Source organism: Chenopodium quinoa, unplaced genomic scaffold (assembly GCF_001683475.1).
Source record: "Chenopodium quinoa cultivar QQ74 unplaced genomic scaffold, ASM168347v1, whole genome shotgun sequence".
Lineage (NCBI taxonomy): Eukaryota > Viridiplantae > Streptophyta > Magnoliopsida > Caryophyllales > Amaranthaceae > Chenopodium > Chenopodium quinoa.
In genome coordinates, this window is record NW_018742244.1 from 2788059 (window position 1) to 2805186 (window position 17128).

General features: G+C 33.8%; 2 protein-coding genes across 5 annotated transcripts; one reads left to right on the forward strand and one right to left on the reverse strand.

Moving 5' to 3' along the window:
* Window positions 1-1211: 1211 nt before the first annotated feature.
* Window positions 1212-13317, forward strand: LOC110681714 (2-carboxy-1,4-naphthoquinone phytyltransferase, chloroplastic-like). 4 transcript variants are annotated; one of them, XM_021857847.1, is made up of 13 exons: window positions 1214-1553; window positions 1731-1846; window positions 3538-3772; window positions 4197-4300; window positions 5431-5502; window positions 5625-5763; window positions 6457-6563; window positions 6894-6996; window positions 7076-7114; window positions 7201-7311; window positions 7464-7529; window positions 12541-12920; window positions 13171-13317. In XM_021857847.1, exons 2-12 carry the CDS (start codon window positions 1770-1772, stop codon window positions 12670-12672), a joined length of 1185 nt encoding a protein of 394 aa, XP_021713539.1. In that variant the 5' UTR covers window positions 1214-1553; window positions 1731-1769; the 3' UTR covers window positions 12673-12920; window positions 13171-13317. The 4 variants fall into 4 exon arrangements, with proteins under 4 accessions (XP_021713549.1, XP_021713539.1, XP_021713545.1 ...); XM_021857853.1 differs by having other exon boundaries at window positions 12541-12875; XM_021857861.1 differs by lacking the exon at window positions 13171-13317 and adding an exon at window positions 7630-7716 and having other exon boundaries at window positions 12541-12634.
* A 77-nt stretch (window positions 13318-13394) lies between these two features.
* Window positions 13395-16641, reverse strand: LOC110681702 (MADS-box protein JOINTLESS-like). The gene has a single exon (XM_021857838.1). The coding sequence runs from the start codon at window positions 15275-15277 to the stop codon at window positions 14015-14017; it is 1263 nt and encodes a 420-aa protein (XP_021713530.1). The 5' UTR covers window positions 15278-16641; the 3' UTR covers window positions 13395-14014.
* Window positions 16642-17128: the final 487 nt, after the last annotated feature.

Consider the following 17128-nt stretch of genomic DNA (forward strand, 5'->3'; position numbering starts at 1 on the left):
TCATGACACGCAAAACGAGACATTTTTGTCAATTTTTTTTACAATTTCTAGTTCGATTTAGACCCTTAAAGGGTCAAAATGACCTCTAAAACATTAACCGAACAATTACTATCGCAAAAAAAGTAATGGTACGCAAACTGAGACATTTTTGACACGCACATGAGACATTTGCGCTATTTTTTTTTTTTGCTAATTTCGAGGTTTAGATCCTTAAAGACTAACATGACTTCCAAAACTTTAACCAAACAATTTTCGACATGCAAATCGAGACATTAGATATTTAAAAGGGGTATTATAGTCTTTTTCTTAATTATTTTAACTTAATGAAATACTTTTTAACGGTGTTAGTCATGGTTGGGAAAAATATTAAACCTTGAGTGTACCGATGGGAAGGCAAAAATTTTGGAGTGTATCAATGGGAAAAGTCAAAACCACGGGTGTACCAATAGGAATTTCCTAATATTTTTATATTGAAAAATGTGAAAGTACAATACTCAAAACTCTGAAAAATGTGAAGTACAATACTCAAAATTCCATATCGTTATGGAAAGAGAATTTTATTGGAATGAGTTTACCAATCTGATTGGATTATGATCTAAGCATAACCACTCTAATATTCGCATAATGAATTATTTAAATTTCGATTGAGAGAAACAATTAAAACTTGAAAGCTTCATACCTATTCATTAATAAACATCCAAGAAATTAAACTATATGAATCTTTTCTGGAAAAAAGCTAGATGGCCTGGCCTAGACCTTACATGCTTAACTCCATGATAAAATAAAGAAAAAAGAAAGTGATCCATTTGCCGAAAGGTATTAATATATATTACGATAAAAAACGAAATTGGAAACATTAGTTTTTTTTACAAAGGAATAAAGTATGGAAACAATTTTCATTATTGAGAAAATAAGGTAAAAATAGATAGAGGATCAAGGTCTAATAATCATTGATTTGTACACCTAGTGTTTAGTACTATGCTGTTTTTTTTAATGGTTAGATACAAGAAACTCCCTCCTATCATAGGAGATGAGATGAAGATCGAACACCTATCACTCGAATCTCGGGGAATGAAAGGACTAATAGTCTTTCACTCATTTTGATCCTCAAACAACTAAATAAAATATATATATATATATATATATATATATATATATATATATATATATATATTTTTTGTTTTTTATTTGGAGGTAACAAATTAATGGTTTTTTTTTTTAAGGGAACAAATTAATTGTATTATGACTTTATTAGATTATTTCTATTTCTCAAAAAATAAAAAATAAATTATTTCTATATAGGGCCCATAATACTGTAGGTAAGTTTGATATATTCCAAACCAGATTGAAAACTCTATCCTCAAATCTGTCAATGTCTCAAGAATTTTCACCCTAAATTCTTATCTCTACAAAATTCCACCGACCCATCTCTATTTTCTCTCACCTGCGCAAAAGTTTTACTTAGAATTCTCACTCACATTTGTTTTTTACATGCATTTTACGAATCATACATCCTGAATTTCCAGAGTTTGAACCCAGTTTAATCTACTAAGGTATTATTTTTATCAGCTTTTCGGTTTATATTGATTCTGTTTTAAATTTTGGTTACTCAAATTCATCATTGTTCTTCAATTATGTGTTTAAAATCGATTATGCAATGTACTTAAGCAGAATTGAACAATTTATATGGGTAAGTTTTTGATTGAAGTATATTATTTGTTGGGTTGTAGGTTATGTTGTGAATTTCCAGTAAAATTTGGTGTTATTTTATGGCTGGAATTTGCGGCGTTGTTCCAATTTTGGGTGTTGGGCAAGTTTCATCATTTCCTATTTTTGCTGTTCGAAGGTAAAAATCACATTATACATTTGCCTGCAATGTAATTTACTTGGGATGATCTGGGTAACAAGTGATTAAAGGAATGTATGGTGTTAAATTAACTGTTTTTGTGATTTTTTCGCGGTCGGCATTGAAACAGTGCTTTACCCCCTAGTCTCTCTGATCATTGATGTAGCTCACAATTTGCTGTTATTTTGTCCAATAGTAGTTATAATTCATTGCAATAATATGTATTATAGGCTTGTGTGGCTGTTTGTTTTAATGAATTTGTTCTTTAATTGGGGACACTTTTCTTGGAAAAACTCTGGTTTTACAAGTGTTTGCTGCCAAACAGTGGTGACCTAGTAGGAAATATTTAGAATGTTGTGTTGAGGTACTTCTATGAGTAATAGGTTCAATTTGTTGGCGGTGTTTTGTGCAACGAGTCTGTTTAAAATTGGAAGTAGCGGAGCTGTGTTTTCAGTACACATTTTCTTGTTTGTTGCTTAATGCTTGTTGCGGAGGGACTATGGAGTGATTAGTGATATTTTAGGGCATCCGATCATTCAATATATTGCTATGCTTTTTTTAAAAAAAAATTGCTTATATGGCGACAATGGAATCTCAAGTAAGAATTATTACACTTGCAATTGTATCTAGGTAAAAAGGCTTCCAGGTTACATGAGAAAATCTTTCTATAGATGAGATATTAAATTCTACATTCTGGTGCTAAACATTTATTATTCAATTAAGTAATGTTGTTGGGACATAGTATCTTTGTCTTTTCTTGTCGTTGCTTTGAGTAAGCGGTTCGAAAGCTATGAACTGGACAAATTTTAAGTTTTATCTCTTACCTTTAATCTTTTATATTTTCCCAAAGAAGATATATGAATCAATAAGATGGGCATTGAATTAACGATTTCTATAATCCTCAAGAACTAACGATTTCTATAATCCTCAAGAACTAACTTGCCAACATAGCTAACTTCTTCAAAACTTTATTATGCTATGCACACATAATTAGGTATCTGTTGAAGATTAAAATGCAACTTCCGGATAGGCTCATGCGTTCATTTTCATACACTATTGGTGTGTGTTACACACTTACACATAAGTTAACTCCTTGAGTAAATAAAGTAGGATCTTCATTATAGGGGTGTGTTATAATAGCTGTGCAATAAATTGCACTAGTCATGAGAAATTAAGTAAAGATAAAATACTAAATTTCTTATGTTGAAGACTGTTTTTTGTATATTAGAATGGAATGATGGCTAGTAGCCTAGTAGCTCTTGTGGACCTAGTTATAAGATGTAAACTACAAATTGCTTACTCTCTCTGTAGTCTGTCCCATATATACTGCTATGCTTTGGAAATTTGCATGGAAATTTAGGAGAGTGAAACAGTAAAAAGAATTAATGGGTGGGCGGAGGTGAGACCCCTACTTAAGAAAAAGTTGATGAAAGCTTACTGAAAAGAGAAAATATTGAATAAAATGGTACATCCAGTGATCCAGAAAGGGCAACATGTGTAAATTAATATCTTAAAGGAAGAAAGAACATGGATTTATATGTGAAAATCCTTCCCTAGATTTTACGAGTATCTGCTTAATATTTTAAAGTTAATTAGTTGGGATCTTGGGATTATCTTTCCAGACGTGAGTGTTTTTTTTTTTTTTTTTTTTTTCCTATTGCCGACTCTTGTAACATTCACCCTAATGTCAGGTCTTGTCCAAATGCTTCCCATCTAAGTTTAAAAGATGTTGATGAGAGTAGATACTCTTCTGAGATTGTCAAACAAGTATATAGAGAAAAAATCTCTCAAAGATGTTGTAGGGTTTCCGTCAAGTGTTATCTTAACAAGAGTCGTGACCAAGAAAGGAAAGATGTATCTCAAGCTACCTTGATATGGAGAGCCATAAAATTACCAATTTACTCTGTCGCAGCAGTTCCTCTTACTGTAAGTTTTCTAGATGATCTATGAGCTTATATGAAATTTAAAAATGTTTGCTTCTGAGTTTTCTTTGATCTTTTATTCTTCTTGGTCACTGATCTCTTAAGCTTTGGGAAAACCAGAAAACACAAACTATTATAGTATGTCAGCGATATTACATATTGAATATATTCTTTGCGTTTTTTTTCATAGAAACTTAAGCTAGTATTGATTCTCATAATAACTTACTTAAAGTCAAACTAGGTTAAGATGTTTGTAGATTGATCTGTATCTAGCCTATCTACCTTCCCATGTTCCAGTACAGAGGGAAAGACTTTTTTTTAATTATTTATTTCATAACACCTCTTCTTTCTTGATTGATTTGGTCTCAGCCTTACATCTAATTGCCATCACCCAAAATTATTATTGATGTCCAATTGCTCATAAATAGGTGGCCAGTGCTGCTGCTTACTTGCAAACAGGGAAATTTTTGGTGAGGCGTTACCTTGTGCTTCTGATATCGTCCATTTTTATCATCACATGGCTTAATTTAAGGTTAGCTTCTCCTCTATATGGAATTCCCCCCCTTTTTTTAGTTCCCCCTTTTTTTAGTTATAAGTCTGTTATCATTGTATTTAAATGACTATGCTCATTTGCTTTTTAAATTTAATACTTATGTAAGAGACCATAAAAATACATGCACATCAAACTCATAGGATTATATTTTGAAATGCCATTGAGGTGACTGATGTGTTTGCAAATAAACGAGTAGTGTAGGATATTTACACTTGTGCCTGCAAGAGGGTATATTTAGTATTTGTTTAATAAGCTTTTTAGGAATCCACGCATTAATGCCCGCCTAAAATTACAAACAAAATGGAGATAGCTAAATGGAAAATTATGCATTTGTTTTAAGCAGTTATTTTCTTGCATTGTTCTCTATTTACTAACATTGACATTGGAAAGGGGAAGACTAGAGTTATTAAAGTATGTAGGCTTTCATTAAAGCCAACATCTTTTGATTTTTGAATAGACTTCTATGAGTTCAAGGATTCATGCCCTGTCTCTTGAACCATCCTCCCTATCCCACCCACCTAAATAAAATTGAATAAAGAACTTAAATGTAGGTGCGACCCTAAACTTAAACCTACACTTTATTATCTCTTAACAATTTAAATGATGGATTATTTTAGCAAATTTAATTTTTTTGATCTGAAATTTAAGCGGTTCAACTATAACAATGCAACATAGTAGCTTTTATTAGTATCAATTGAACATCAGAGGTCTTTTCATATATTTAATACTACATTGGATTTCATGAGGAAGAGTTAGTCTTGGAGTTATATAGGGCTTCTGATTCTGTTGGCTGCAACTGAGAAATTTAATTTCTAGCTGTTGGTTTTCATCGAATCATAAATGTGATGTTTTTCATCTTTGATTGGTCATTAGCACAGCCATTTGCTGCACAATAATTATTATTCCACAATTGAAAAAAATTAATTTAAAAAATTGCGCTTGCCTTTTTCAATGAATTGATATCATTTGATGGGGTAGTTTATTGTTTTTCTGCAAATTTGTCTTGCCTTCATTAATGTTGCAACACAGTTATGGTTTTGTTACTTTCTTGCCAGAATTTCACTTTCTCAATTTTGTTGACAAATTTCTTGGATATGCAAATTCGGCAGCAACGATGTGTATGATTTTGACACAGGAGCTGATAAAAACAAGAAAGAATCAGTTGTGAACATCGTTGGAAGGTGTGTAACTCTGTGACGATATCTTGTGCTTGTAACCTTTGAACTTGTATGCATCTCTGTTGTTTAGCCTATTTTTATTGGCTTATGGTAGATTTAACTCTTTTTGCTTCACCATATGGTAGCCGGACAGGGACACTTGTTGCTGCTAATTTGCTACTGGCTTTTGGTTTTGCGGGTCTGATTTGGGTTGCTTCCGTGGCCGGAAATGTGCGTTCATTATTGCTATTGTTATGTGCAGTCATATGTGGCTATGTGTACCAGGTACAGGATCCTTCACTAATTACAATTATGTTTTAGAATTTTTGAGTGATAATTAGCTTGTAGCTCAACCTTTCGTTAAGATTGTCTGCTTGTATGGTCCTTAAGATCTACACTCCGCCAATTAGTGGGGCCCAGGCCCAACTGTTTCCATCCTAGCAATTCCTCACAACAAAACGACAGGGAGCTATGAGGCACCCAGGTATACTACCAGGTAGTATGTGCAGTTTGGACTTTGGAGACTAGGTTTCTATGGGATTAAGTATATAGCCTGCGTTCTTTCTTTTTTATTTTTTCCCCTCTATTTTTGGCTGGAAACTTTTATATATTTTCTTTGTGGGGTCATTCATTATACCAGCCTATACTCTGCAGTACCTTGCAATTATATCTGCTAGATATGGATATCAACTGACTAGAAATCTGTTAGACCTTGATGGTTCCTTCAAATTGCTGTTGTCATTCAGAATGCATATCAGCATGAGGACCTGTTACACATGGTAGGCATGTCTGGATTCCTTAATTACTGAATAAGAAATATTTGATATTATTACTTACTTCCTAGATGCTAATTAATTAATAAAACATAAAAGATGCTGATCAAGACAAGCTACCGGTTCTCAGTCCATGTCCATTTTAAGTAACTGCTGGAATATGTGGAACTTCATCTAATACTTGCTAACTTACTTCTTATTGCAGTGCCCACCTTTTCGGTTAAGTTACCAAGGATTAGGAGAGCCATTGTGCTTTGCTGCATTTGGCCCCTTTGCTACTACAGCATTTTATTTGATGCAGATTACATCACGGTAAATATAACATCCTTTGTTTTTATAGTTGACAAGTATTTCTTTTTGGATAATTCTTTTTAGTTGTCATGTTTCTTTTATGGAGAGCTTTGTTTGTTACAATTCCTACTTTACCCTTAATATCCCACATTACCCCCAACCAATATTAAATGGGTAGGATTGCCTTTATTTTTCTTTACCACACAATTCACACCTCTTTAATGTGTGCCAAAATCAAGTGTGTTTACTAATAATGAACGGAGGAAGTATTTAAAACTCACTAGCTTCATGTAAAATGGCCTGTAAGATTGAGCAGAAAATTCTTTTAACACCCCTTAACTCTTCTGGCAGCAACTTAAGCTACTCCTGTTCCATAACGGGCACCATACTTTCTGCATCAATACTTGTTGGTTGCACCACCACCTTAATCTTATTCTGTAGCCATTTTCACCAGGTTAAATCTTCTTTACTTACCTTCTCTCTTAAACAATAATATACGCACAGACTTTTAAAAGTCCTTCTATGCATTTCAGGTGGAAGGTGATAGAGCAGTTGGTAAATTTTCACCATTGGTAATTCCATTGGGATTGGACTGTCATGAACTTGTATTTTGAATTATGGGCCTTTCGTGATTTAATAGGTGATCGTTTGTATGCAGGTCCAAATAGGCAAGAAAGCTGGATCAGAAATCGTCAAAATTGCAATAGTGGCACTATACTTTGCCTTATTTGTTCTATCAATTGGAAAAGCTCTTCCGCTGACTAGCACTGTAAGTAAACATTTTCTATTTGGGTGCCATGAGTGGAGTTCCAATGACATGCACGTTGCTACTTGCTGGTGCTTACTCCTGTTTTGCTTTTCTTTTTCCCACTCTTCTCTATATCCTTCCTTCTATAAATAATGCCTTAAAATTGCCATCAGGTTTTGTGTGCCTTAACTGTACCAATGGGAAACATGGTTGTTAACTACGTGGAGAAGAATTACCATGTAAGTGACATATCAGTAAAAATGTCTTCATCGTCTGTTTGCTTCATTGCTCAAATTTAGCATCATATCTCTCTTTGTCCAACAAGATATGTGTCTTCAGATTTCTTCTGTTCTCCCTAAAGTAGACTGAATAAGCTCAGCAGTTGAATATAAGCCATTGCCTGTAAGATTCCCAATTCAAACTGAGGTTGGTGCTTATCATGAATTCCCCACTATTAGTGCAAATCACCAGCGTTGATAGGTATTTTGTATCTGCTGTTCAATGAATTTCAGTATCTTTAATTTCTTCCTTCTTTACCCTTGAAACTATTAAATGCCTATTTTCGCTTTTTTGCATAGTGTGTTGTATTTTTGTGGCTATACTTTGTACTACAAAGGGCAGTATAATTTTTATCTAGCAATAAAGACCAGTTAGTTGTCTGCATCTCAGCCCCTCCCCTTTCAGATCTCCCTTAACTAATGGTGTGTTACTGTGTTGTGATGGAATTTTCTGTTATGCTACTAGGCACTGATATAATTTAAAGAATAAGATAGAGCAATTTTTTTCATTTTCATATGAGGGAGTAGGGGACTAGGCAAGGCTTCCGTATAAGTGGGATGAAAATAAATCTTGCATCTTGTAGTTGCATTTCCTATGTCTCATATTAAGTGAGACATACCTCTTTGGAGCACTCACATTCATTAACTAAAAGTATTTTGTGAAGTGCTACCTCCATTTCGTATTTGCAACTATGTGACATAAAGTATGAGTAGAAAATGTTAAATCGTTGCAAATTATTTGAAACAAAGGTAGTAATTTTTTTGTAAAAAAAATGGCTCATCAATATTTCATAAGTTGAACTATTTCATGGCTTGATTTGTGCAAAATGGGGTCCACTTTTGCTAAATAATTACTTCCTTTGTTACTTTTTACTTGCAACACTTTGACTTATGCACTATTCACATATTTTATTTTATATTTTAATGCATTCACATAATTTACTTTGACTAACTTTGATGATTTATTTTTAATAAAATAATAGTATTGTGGACTTGTTTGATTCGTCTCGATTCATACTTTCATAATATTGAATTTTATATAAGATTTAGTTATCTATAATACTATCTCCGTTCCATATTATTTGCAACGATTTAACATAAAGTAGAGAGGAAAAATGTCTAATCATTGCAAATAGTATGAAACAGATAAAGTAAATAAAAATTAGGGATTGAAATAATGCATTGGCAAACGTGAAGTGAGAAGCAATGTATGTTAGAAGAAATGAGGAACTATATTTTAAAAATTTTATTTTGTCCAAAATGAATACTTTCTCCAAATTTAATTTTTGTAGACCGTTTGGGTTGGGTACAAACATTAAGATAGGAATTAAATTACAACAATGCCCTTGTGAATATAAACAGAAGAAAGAAAGTAAATGTGAGGTAATAAGGGTAAATATCAAATGTGAGTAAAGTTAGGCTCGAGTATTTAATGTGTGAACAAAAACAAATGGTGTATGAAAGCATACCTAAAATAGAAATGGTGCATTAATACGCAACTTCCTAAAAAAGAAAACGGTGCAACTAAAAAATTGGAGGAGGTAGTATACTAATATATGCCAACGGTGATAATTGTTCGGGTGCTTTAAATAGACACCAATATTGACATATTCTGAAAGCAAAAGAATAATTAAAATAAATTATGTAAAAGAGTGTAAGTGTATGAAGACGAGGGAATTTTTTTTTTTATTTTTTTATTTTTTATTTTATGTTGTTCATGAATGCGGTGATTATGGGAAAAATTAAAATCAATTAAAAAAAAAAAACCATGAAGCAATTGATGTGGAATGGTGTGAAAGAGTTAAGTTTTAGAGAGTAGAGCCATTTTTAGTTTATAATAGAGCATTTCTTATTGGTCGAGCATTTCAGACAAGCGGGATTAGGTTATTTGTAAGAAAGTGGATGTTGTAGGCATTGCACACAAACTAAGGAAAAAATGGCTGCGTTGGTTTGGGCATGTAAGATGGAAATTCGAAGGTGCACTGGTGTGAAGAGTAGAAGAGTGGGACATGAAAAGATTAAATGAGGGAGAGGGAGACCGAAAATGACTTGGTCGGATGATTTAGGAAGGATATGAAGCATATGTATTTGCGTGAAATGAGGCATTTAATCGTAAGGGATGGAGGAGGAAGATTTTTGGAGATTATACGGAATAATTACTTTTGGTTCATGTAGTCGACCCCACTTATGGGATTAAGACTTTGATTAATTGGTAGAGCATTTCTTAGCATGACCTATAATCATAGAATCGTACCTTTTTGACAAGCTATTTCATTGAGTGTTTCCCACACCCATCCACACTTATTTTCTCTCAATCTTCGTTTCATTTCTTTATGTTTTAATTACTATGGATTAGACAGAGTAGTTGCCATTTGTAGCAGAATTTTAATCTCTGTTGAATTGAGACAAAGTAATATCCTGTAATGGGTACGGTCAAGAGTTAAAAGTCAATTTTGGCCGTGTAGTTGCTTTGCTATTTACATGTTACAGGTGTGGGGTTTTTCTTTTAAAAAAAAAAGGATAGTTGGGTTCAGGAAGATGTAGTGCTGAACGGTTAGGAGGATTGTAATTTGTGTTTCAACCATTAAAAATCATTAGCTTAGAATTGTCTAGGTGGTTGGAGAGTTTATATGCACCATTGATAGGTTTATGACTTCTGTCCGATGAAGCCTTGAGATAAGATAGACATATAACTTTATTTATGCTGGAAACTTACCAGGGGGTCATGCTAGAGTAATATTTTATGGACTGTCTAGGACTCCAGGTCTAATGGCGTCTAGCACTATGATTGTGTCTTGGAATGTTATTTGCTATCCAAGGTGACCTGTTCTTTTTTCTTCAACTCGTACCCATTATAATCATGTTCCTAAAATATATGACCAGAACTTGTTTCAAATATAATCCTGTGACTTGCTTGAAAGACCCTTGAAGGCTGGTGAAAAATCTCAAATAAAAGTTGAGGGGAGATTTTAAGATTTACCCTACTTTTTTAAGTGGCCAGAGGGTAGATGATACTGATATATGGCTAAAGTTGCCTTGCCCCTAGTTGACGCTTATACAAGACCTCCAAAAGGAGCAATGGTTCAAACTAAGTTGGAGCAATGGAGGTAAAATCTAGAATATCGGGGGTTTAGTCTAAGTTGGAGCAAGACTAAGTACATGAATGTAATTTTAGCAATACAAGGAAGTCAAGTGGGGATATATTAACAGTGGATGGTAAAAAGGTGCCATCGGATGACTATAAGACCAGTGTTATATGGGCTAGTATGTTGGCATTCAGGTATTAGGAAGATGGGAGTTTTAGAGATGCATATTTTGAGATGGATGTGTAGTAAACACCTTAGAAATGAAAATATTTGGAGGAAAGTCAGAGTACAGGTTGCGTTGGTTTGGGCATGTCAGGCTGAGATTGGAACATGCACAAGTGAGGAAAGTAGAGGTTTGGGATCAAGGGGATCTCAAAAGAAGCAGTGGGTAGACCAATGATGGCTTGGATGGAAAGAACTAAGGACATGAAGTAGTTGGGTTTGCAGGAACCTCATATTTGGGATTAAGGCTTCAACTATTGTTGTTGTTGTTGAGTTGATACCATTTGCCAACACAGTAAGCCTCTAAGATAGTATTTCTACGAGGCTTTGAAGCATGTTGAATTATTGGCTATTGGGAATGTAGATGCTCTGGTGCTAAGTTGTCCCCAAAAAGGCCCTTTTGCAAAGTTATGAATTCACATTAATGAAATATTTTTGTGGATGTCTGTATAGGAGGCCTCTTGGAGGCCCGGAGCCATAGTGGTGCCCCAATGTACTTATAATTGCCAATTCATAATTGCCCCAGTTGAAGCCTATGATCTATGCCTAAAAGACGATTTAAAAGTTTTTTTAGTATTGGACAATAGTGCCTGAATAGATCTCCACTAAATGAATTGAGGACCTATGTGACCCTGAACACCTCTTCCCTGTGACATCATTCATTCCTTAGTTTATTATTGGTTTTCACGAAAGCAGCCTAGCAGGAGTTGTTAATAAAAATCTGGAAAGGAACTAAAGGGAAGTTTATTTGAAATCTTATAGCCTCTATCCTTTTTAAATATAACAAAGCTAACCTTGGCTGAAATTAGTTAGATTCAATTGAATGTTTTTAAAAGATTAGGGCTACCAATTATTATTAGAAGAAAAAAATTGCTTCTAATGGTGAAATTCAAAGGTATAAGGCTACTGATGAGAATTTCCAAAAAATGTTTGTAGGATACGGAGGGAACATATCCACGGGTCCAGATCCAATCTGTCCATAAAGTTGCACAGTTTGGTACAATACTTCAATGGCTACTTCTGAAGCTCTCACTATAATTCCAGCGTTTTAAAAATAGCTGCAACTTTTTAAAATTATGTAGAAGTAGGTGTCCTAGGCCCCCAGATAACATTTTTGGGGTTGGGGGAGGATGGGAGGGTTCACACTAGGGTTGTCATTAATCAATACAATCCTTTCTTTTTTAAAACATTCTTTGCTCGCGGCTTTTTAGGTCTTGGTATGGAAATTTTCTTGGCAATAAACTCACTCATGTGGGCACGCCTCCTTGGGAAAAGCCTAAAACATTTTAAGTTAATTAATTACTATACTGCGATTCTAAATTGCTTACCATTCCACATGACTGCCTTTTCATAATTTCCAGAGCAAAGCATATGGCTTGTTCACTTCTTTTGTCATTGAGAGGTTTTGTAAAATTCTTATCTACCATCCTTACTGTTTCCTCTCTCAAAGTCACGAGTAGCTGTCAGAATTTTTGTGTGGAAATTATCTTGAAAGTTTTGTATTTATTTTATTGTATGAGACATTGAGATCTCAATAAAGATGGTAGATCATGTGTTCTTTGTGCTAGTTTCTTTAATTGGTCATTTTAAAAAATAGTACAGCATGGAACCTAAGGGTATTTAGTTTTCATTTTGAGTTTCTGATACATTAACATGTTCATCAGGATAATGAAAAGATCTTCATGGCAAAATACTACTGTGTTCGATTGCATGCTTTGTTTGGAATAGCACTGGCTGCTGGGCTGGTTGCAGCCAGAAGATTTGGTATTTACTCTCCAAGACTTATTTTTCCGTGAAACTTCGTTGGAGTTGGCATTAGCCATAATGAGTAGATATTGTCGACTCTTTTCTGCTCATCAGTAAGAACATATCCTAAGCATTATGCTATCAGAGTAGTGGAAATTCTTCCAATGGATATTAACCAAATCTATAAGCTTCCGGCAGATGTATAAGGTGCTTCATTCATTGCTTAATAGGCACTGGCTGATTTGCAACTAAGGTGCCACTCTATACAGGGCATATCCTTCTATATTTCTTTATCTGGGTAATTTCTTTCAGATTTGTGTATTATAAGTTTATATAACGTATGCCCACTACCTGCGATAGTTCTCATTCATTTCCATCCTCTTTACTTTGTTTGGCAGTAACTAATATTTCACTCTTTCTCGAATTTTTTTGATTCTAATGCTTTTTCCACTCCATTTAACTGTTAATCTTCTTTATTTGGTTATTTTTACAGTTTTTAATGTCAGGTTCAGCAAAGTAATCCAAGTTTTTTAAAATTAAATTTTCAGGTGCTTTCCTGCCGTTGGCGTCAACAATAATACAGGTTTTCTTTTTAATTTTACCGCACTGTTTTTGTGTCTGACAATAGGTATACCATGCAAATCAACCTAAAATTTGACCTTAGTATAAGAAATCAATGAGTAGTTTCTGTCTCAGAATAACGTGAATGTCGTACTTTCTAATGCAAAAGAACTTTTGAGACTTTGTAACTCATGTAGAAGTATTTAGAGAACCAACACTTCATTTCTGCTCATCAATTAAGTTTTCTCATGGTAGAAGGTTACACCTGGGCCAATTTATGTGTGAATCAGTTTACCATGATAATGTTCCACAATTGTTCTATAATTCATAATTTACAGAGATATGGTAATTCCTGCATTTTAGAGTGCCAATATATTCCATTTTTTTTGGCATTTTAATAAGCAAATTATGAGAAGATAAATTGCTAGATCGAATCTAATTAATACAGCTGGTGAAGATAATTGTATAACTTTCATTAAAGCATAGAGAGAGCTACATTGCACTAGCATATAATCTGCAAACACTACATTGCACTTGAAAACTAGAAGAAACTAAAGACAACAAACACTACATTGCATCAAGAAACGAACAGAAATAAAACATAAAGCCCTAGCATATAATCTGCATGGGCAATACAGGGATAGATAAAACAAACATAAAGCCTCCAGAACTACCCTAGCTTCCATGAAAGATATAGGAAGATCCATGAGAGTTGCAATAGTGCTGGGTGTTAATGCTTCATCCCCAGGCATGAGCTACTGTAGACAAAACATGTTCCCTTCTCCCTTGCTACTCTTGAAACCCCCCCCCCCCAGGGGTAGATCTAGGAAACTAGTGAAACTTGTCATAACCAAATCCAAACCCACTCGGATAATTAACCGGGACATTTGCGCCACTTCCTACCCCAAATTGTGAAGGAGTGAAAGTCTGGATATTACTTGGCATAGGGTCCATATCCGCCATATTCGGTGGCAAAGGAGGATGCCCACCAAATTGACCACCATTCATGGGATTCATTGGTGGCAAAGGAGGATGCCCACCAAACTGACCACCTATCATGGGATTCATTGATGGCAATGGAGGATGCCCACCAAATTGACCACCTTCCATGGGATTTATTGATGGCAAAGGAGGATGCCCACCGAATTGATTGCCTTCCAAGGGATATGGTGGCAAAGGCGGATGCCCGTCAAATTGGCCACCTTCCATGGGATTGTTTTCCCCTAGGAAAGATGGCATAAAATTTGGGGTAGAATAACCCAAACTTATGGGGTTTGGCATCGAGCGTCCTGCATTAACATTAGCAACAACATTAGAATTTGTATTAAGGTGATTAATATATATATTTGGCCCAATTGTTAATGATGGATCTGCAACTCCTCCCATGGGAGATGAGATCATCATTGTCATTTGAGATGGGTCATTATTATGGCCATCAACCAAGTTAGTTGGGACCATAAACCATGGATGAGGGAGACCCCCATAAGGGGTTGCAATAGGGTTCTGCCCTTCCACCATTTCTGGTGGAGAAGTACAGGCAAGTCCCATAATAGCCCTTGCTTGTTTAGCCCTAAGAAGACAATGATGATGTTTTGCGTATGCATCATTCATAACCTTTGCTATTGACTTTTCAATCTTTTTTAGGTCTTCAAAGCAATTAGCGTCAATTGGGCTTATCCACAAGAAATCTTCCTCCCTTCCCTCTCGTTCTTTAAGAATTCCTTCACCCCGCTTCCTCTCCGAATCAGCATGGTTGTTGTTGTTGGTAATTTGCAAGTTTAAGAGACTTGTATCAATACAAGACCCTAAACTTCCAGCATTATTGTTAGCATTGTTGAGATTAGTGTTGACCATTAAATAACGGTTGATGACAGCATCAACCGAAGGGTGGCCAAAAGAGAAGACCTTTTTTCCTGGAGAAAAAACAATGACTGCAACTTGTGCATCACATAAGGTGCACAATTCACTAGCCTTCTTAAAAAGGCCGGAACGACGCTTGGAAAAAGTAACTAGGCGATTGGTAGCTTTTTCCATGCGCACCATGGGCACCTTTTGCCTTCCCCTAGTTTTTCTCTCAATCATATTCTCAGCCATGGTGAGCAAAGAAATGTACTCTCTTTTGAGGAGGAAAAAAATATATGTATCTTTAAGTGAATTCTGTTGGCTTAGCTTTAGAAATGTGATGGGCTTTGGGTAGGTTACTAGTATATTTATAGGGGGGACTCTCCTAATGCCTTGAATCACCCCAAATATGCTGCCATTCCTTGTCTTATAATAAAATTAATAACTTATTGATCCCTCTATTTTTTTTATTTCATTTTATATTTTCAATCACAAAAAGGAGTTTTAATTGCAAGTTTCTCTTTATAAACATTTATTAGATATTTTAGAATTATATTTAAATTTTCTGTCTAATAATTTTAATTTTAAGGACTGAGTTGTGAATTAGAAGTACTTAAATAACAATTTAATAATAAAGAGGGAGCTCAAATTTCATTATTTTTTTTTTTCCTTCTTAAAAATGGTAGTCTTGGCCATCTTAGTCTAAGGTAATACTAAATCTCAGCCAACTCAGATTCACACTGACAACTAGTTTGGATAAACTATATATCTTTTGAGATATCACTATAATTATTTCAAAAATGTGAGATTTCATATAGGTAAAACTCAGTTGTTTATAATGTGAACATAGATCATCTGCTAATGTGAGAATATGAGAGGATTCTATTACACAAGTTTTAAGGAAATAAATCCTTTCAAAGAGGATTGCAAAGGGATTTTACCAACCAATTTTGCTTCTCTAATTATAAATTATTGAGTATATTTACTTTACAAACTCTTAAATAGACATGACTCACTCTAATTTATTGTAAACCACTAACATTAGAGACACTATAGCTGTTTTACTAATTTAAAAAAAATAAATAAAAAGGTCACCATATTAAATTAAAAGTTATTATTCGTAAATAAAAGTTAAATTGGCATTATAAAGGCTATAAATGTAATTTTTTATATACGATCAATTTGAATAATAAAGGTAACTATGTTAAACATAATGTCGTGCTTTAAGTTCACAATAATATTAAAGGTCACACAAGTTATAATAAAGGTTACCATGTTAAAATTATGGTTACTATATAAGGTCACTATTTTCAATATAATTTAATAACGAGCATATAAACCTTAGGTCCACAGTTTTTTTTATTATGGATCAAGTCTATGTAAGTTTTTTCCGTTTGAGCATTTAATTTTTCAATGACCTCCGGGGAAAAAAAATGTTTAGTCAAATATCTAAACCACTATTAAAATGTTTTCAAAGATACGACGGTTTTTCTAAAATAAGTTAGAGTTGGATTTGCACATTTGTCAAGATCCAACTTTGACGATTAATATTTTTAATTAAAAGTTAGTAAAATTATGAAAAAAAATTAATTTATAAAAGTAGACATTATGATAAATCCAACAACATATTATATGATCATATTAACATGTTATATATTGAAAAAAAAAAAAAGTCAATAATAACATATGAATTGCGGAAAATCCCAACTCTAGGTTATTAAAAAGAAAAAAAAAAAAAAAAAAACAGAGGTAGTAGACGATGGCTAAAAACTGTCGTAAAAAAATTAAAATAGTTTTACAAGTCTTCGTAGTTTACATCAGCTTTAAACTGTCATAATAAAAATAAATTATGACAGTTTTTTAAACCACAATCAATTAAGATTAGGGTTGTTCATCAGTCCAAGATCGGACCAGATCGAAAGCTTAAAATTTGAAATTCCAAGACCAAAGATTGGATTGAAAAACTGGTCCAAAACTTGGATCAGATCATTTTGGATCGATTAAAATCTTTTTTTTTTTGAAAAAAAAAAATCTAACTTTTTAATATTTCTATGGAAAACATAAAAAAAAAATATTAAGTCTTTTTATTGTATGTTTTATACA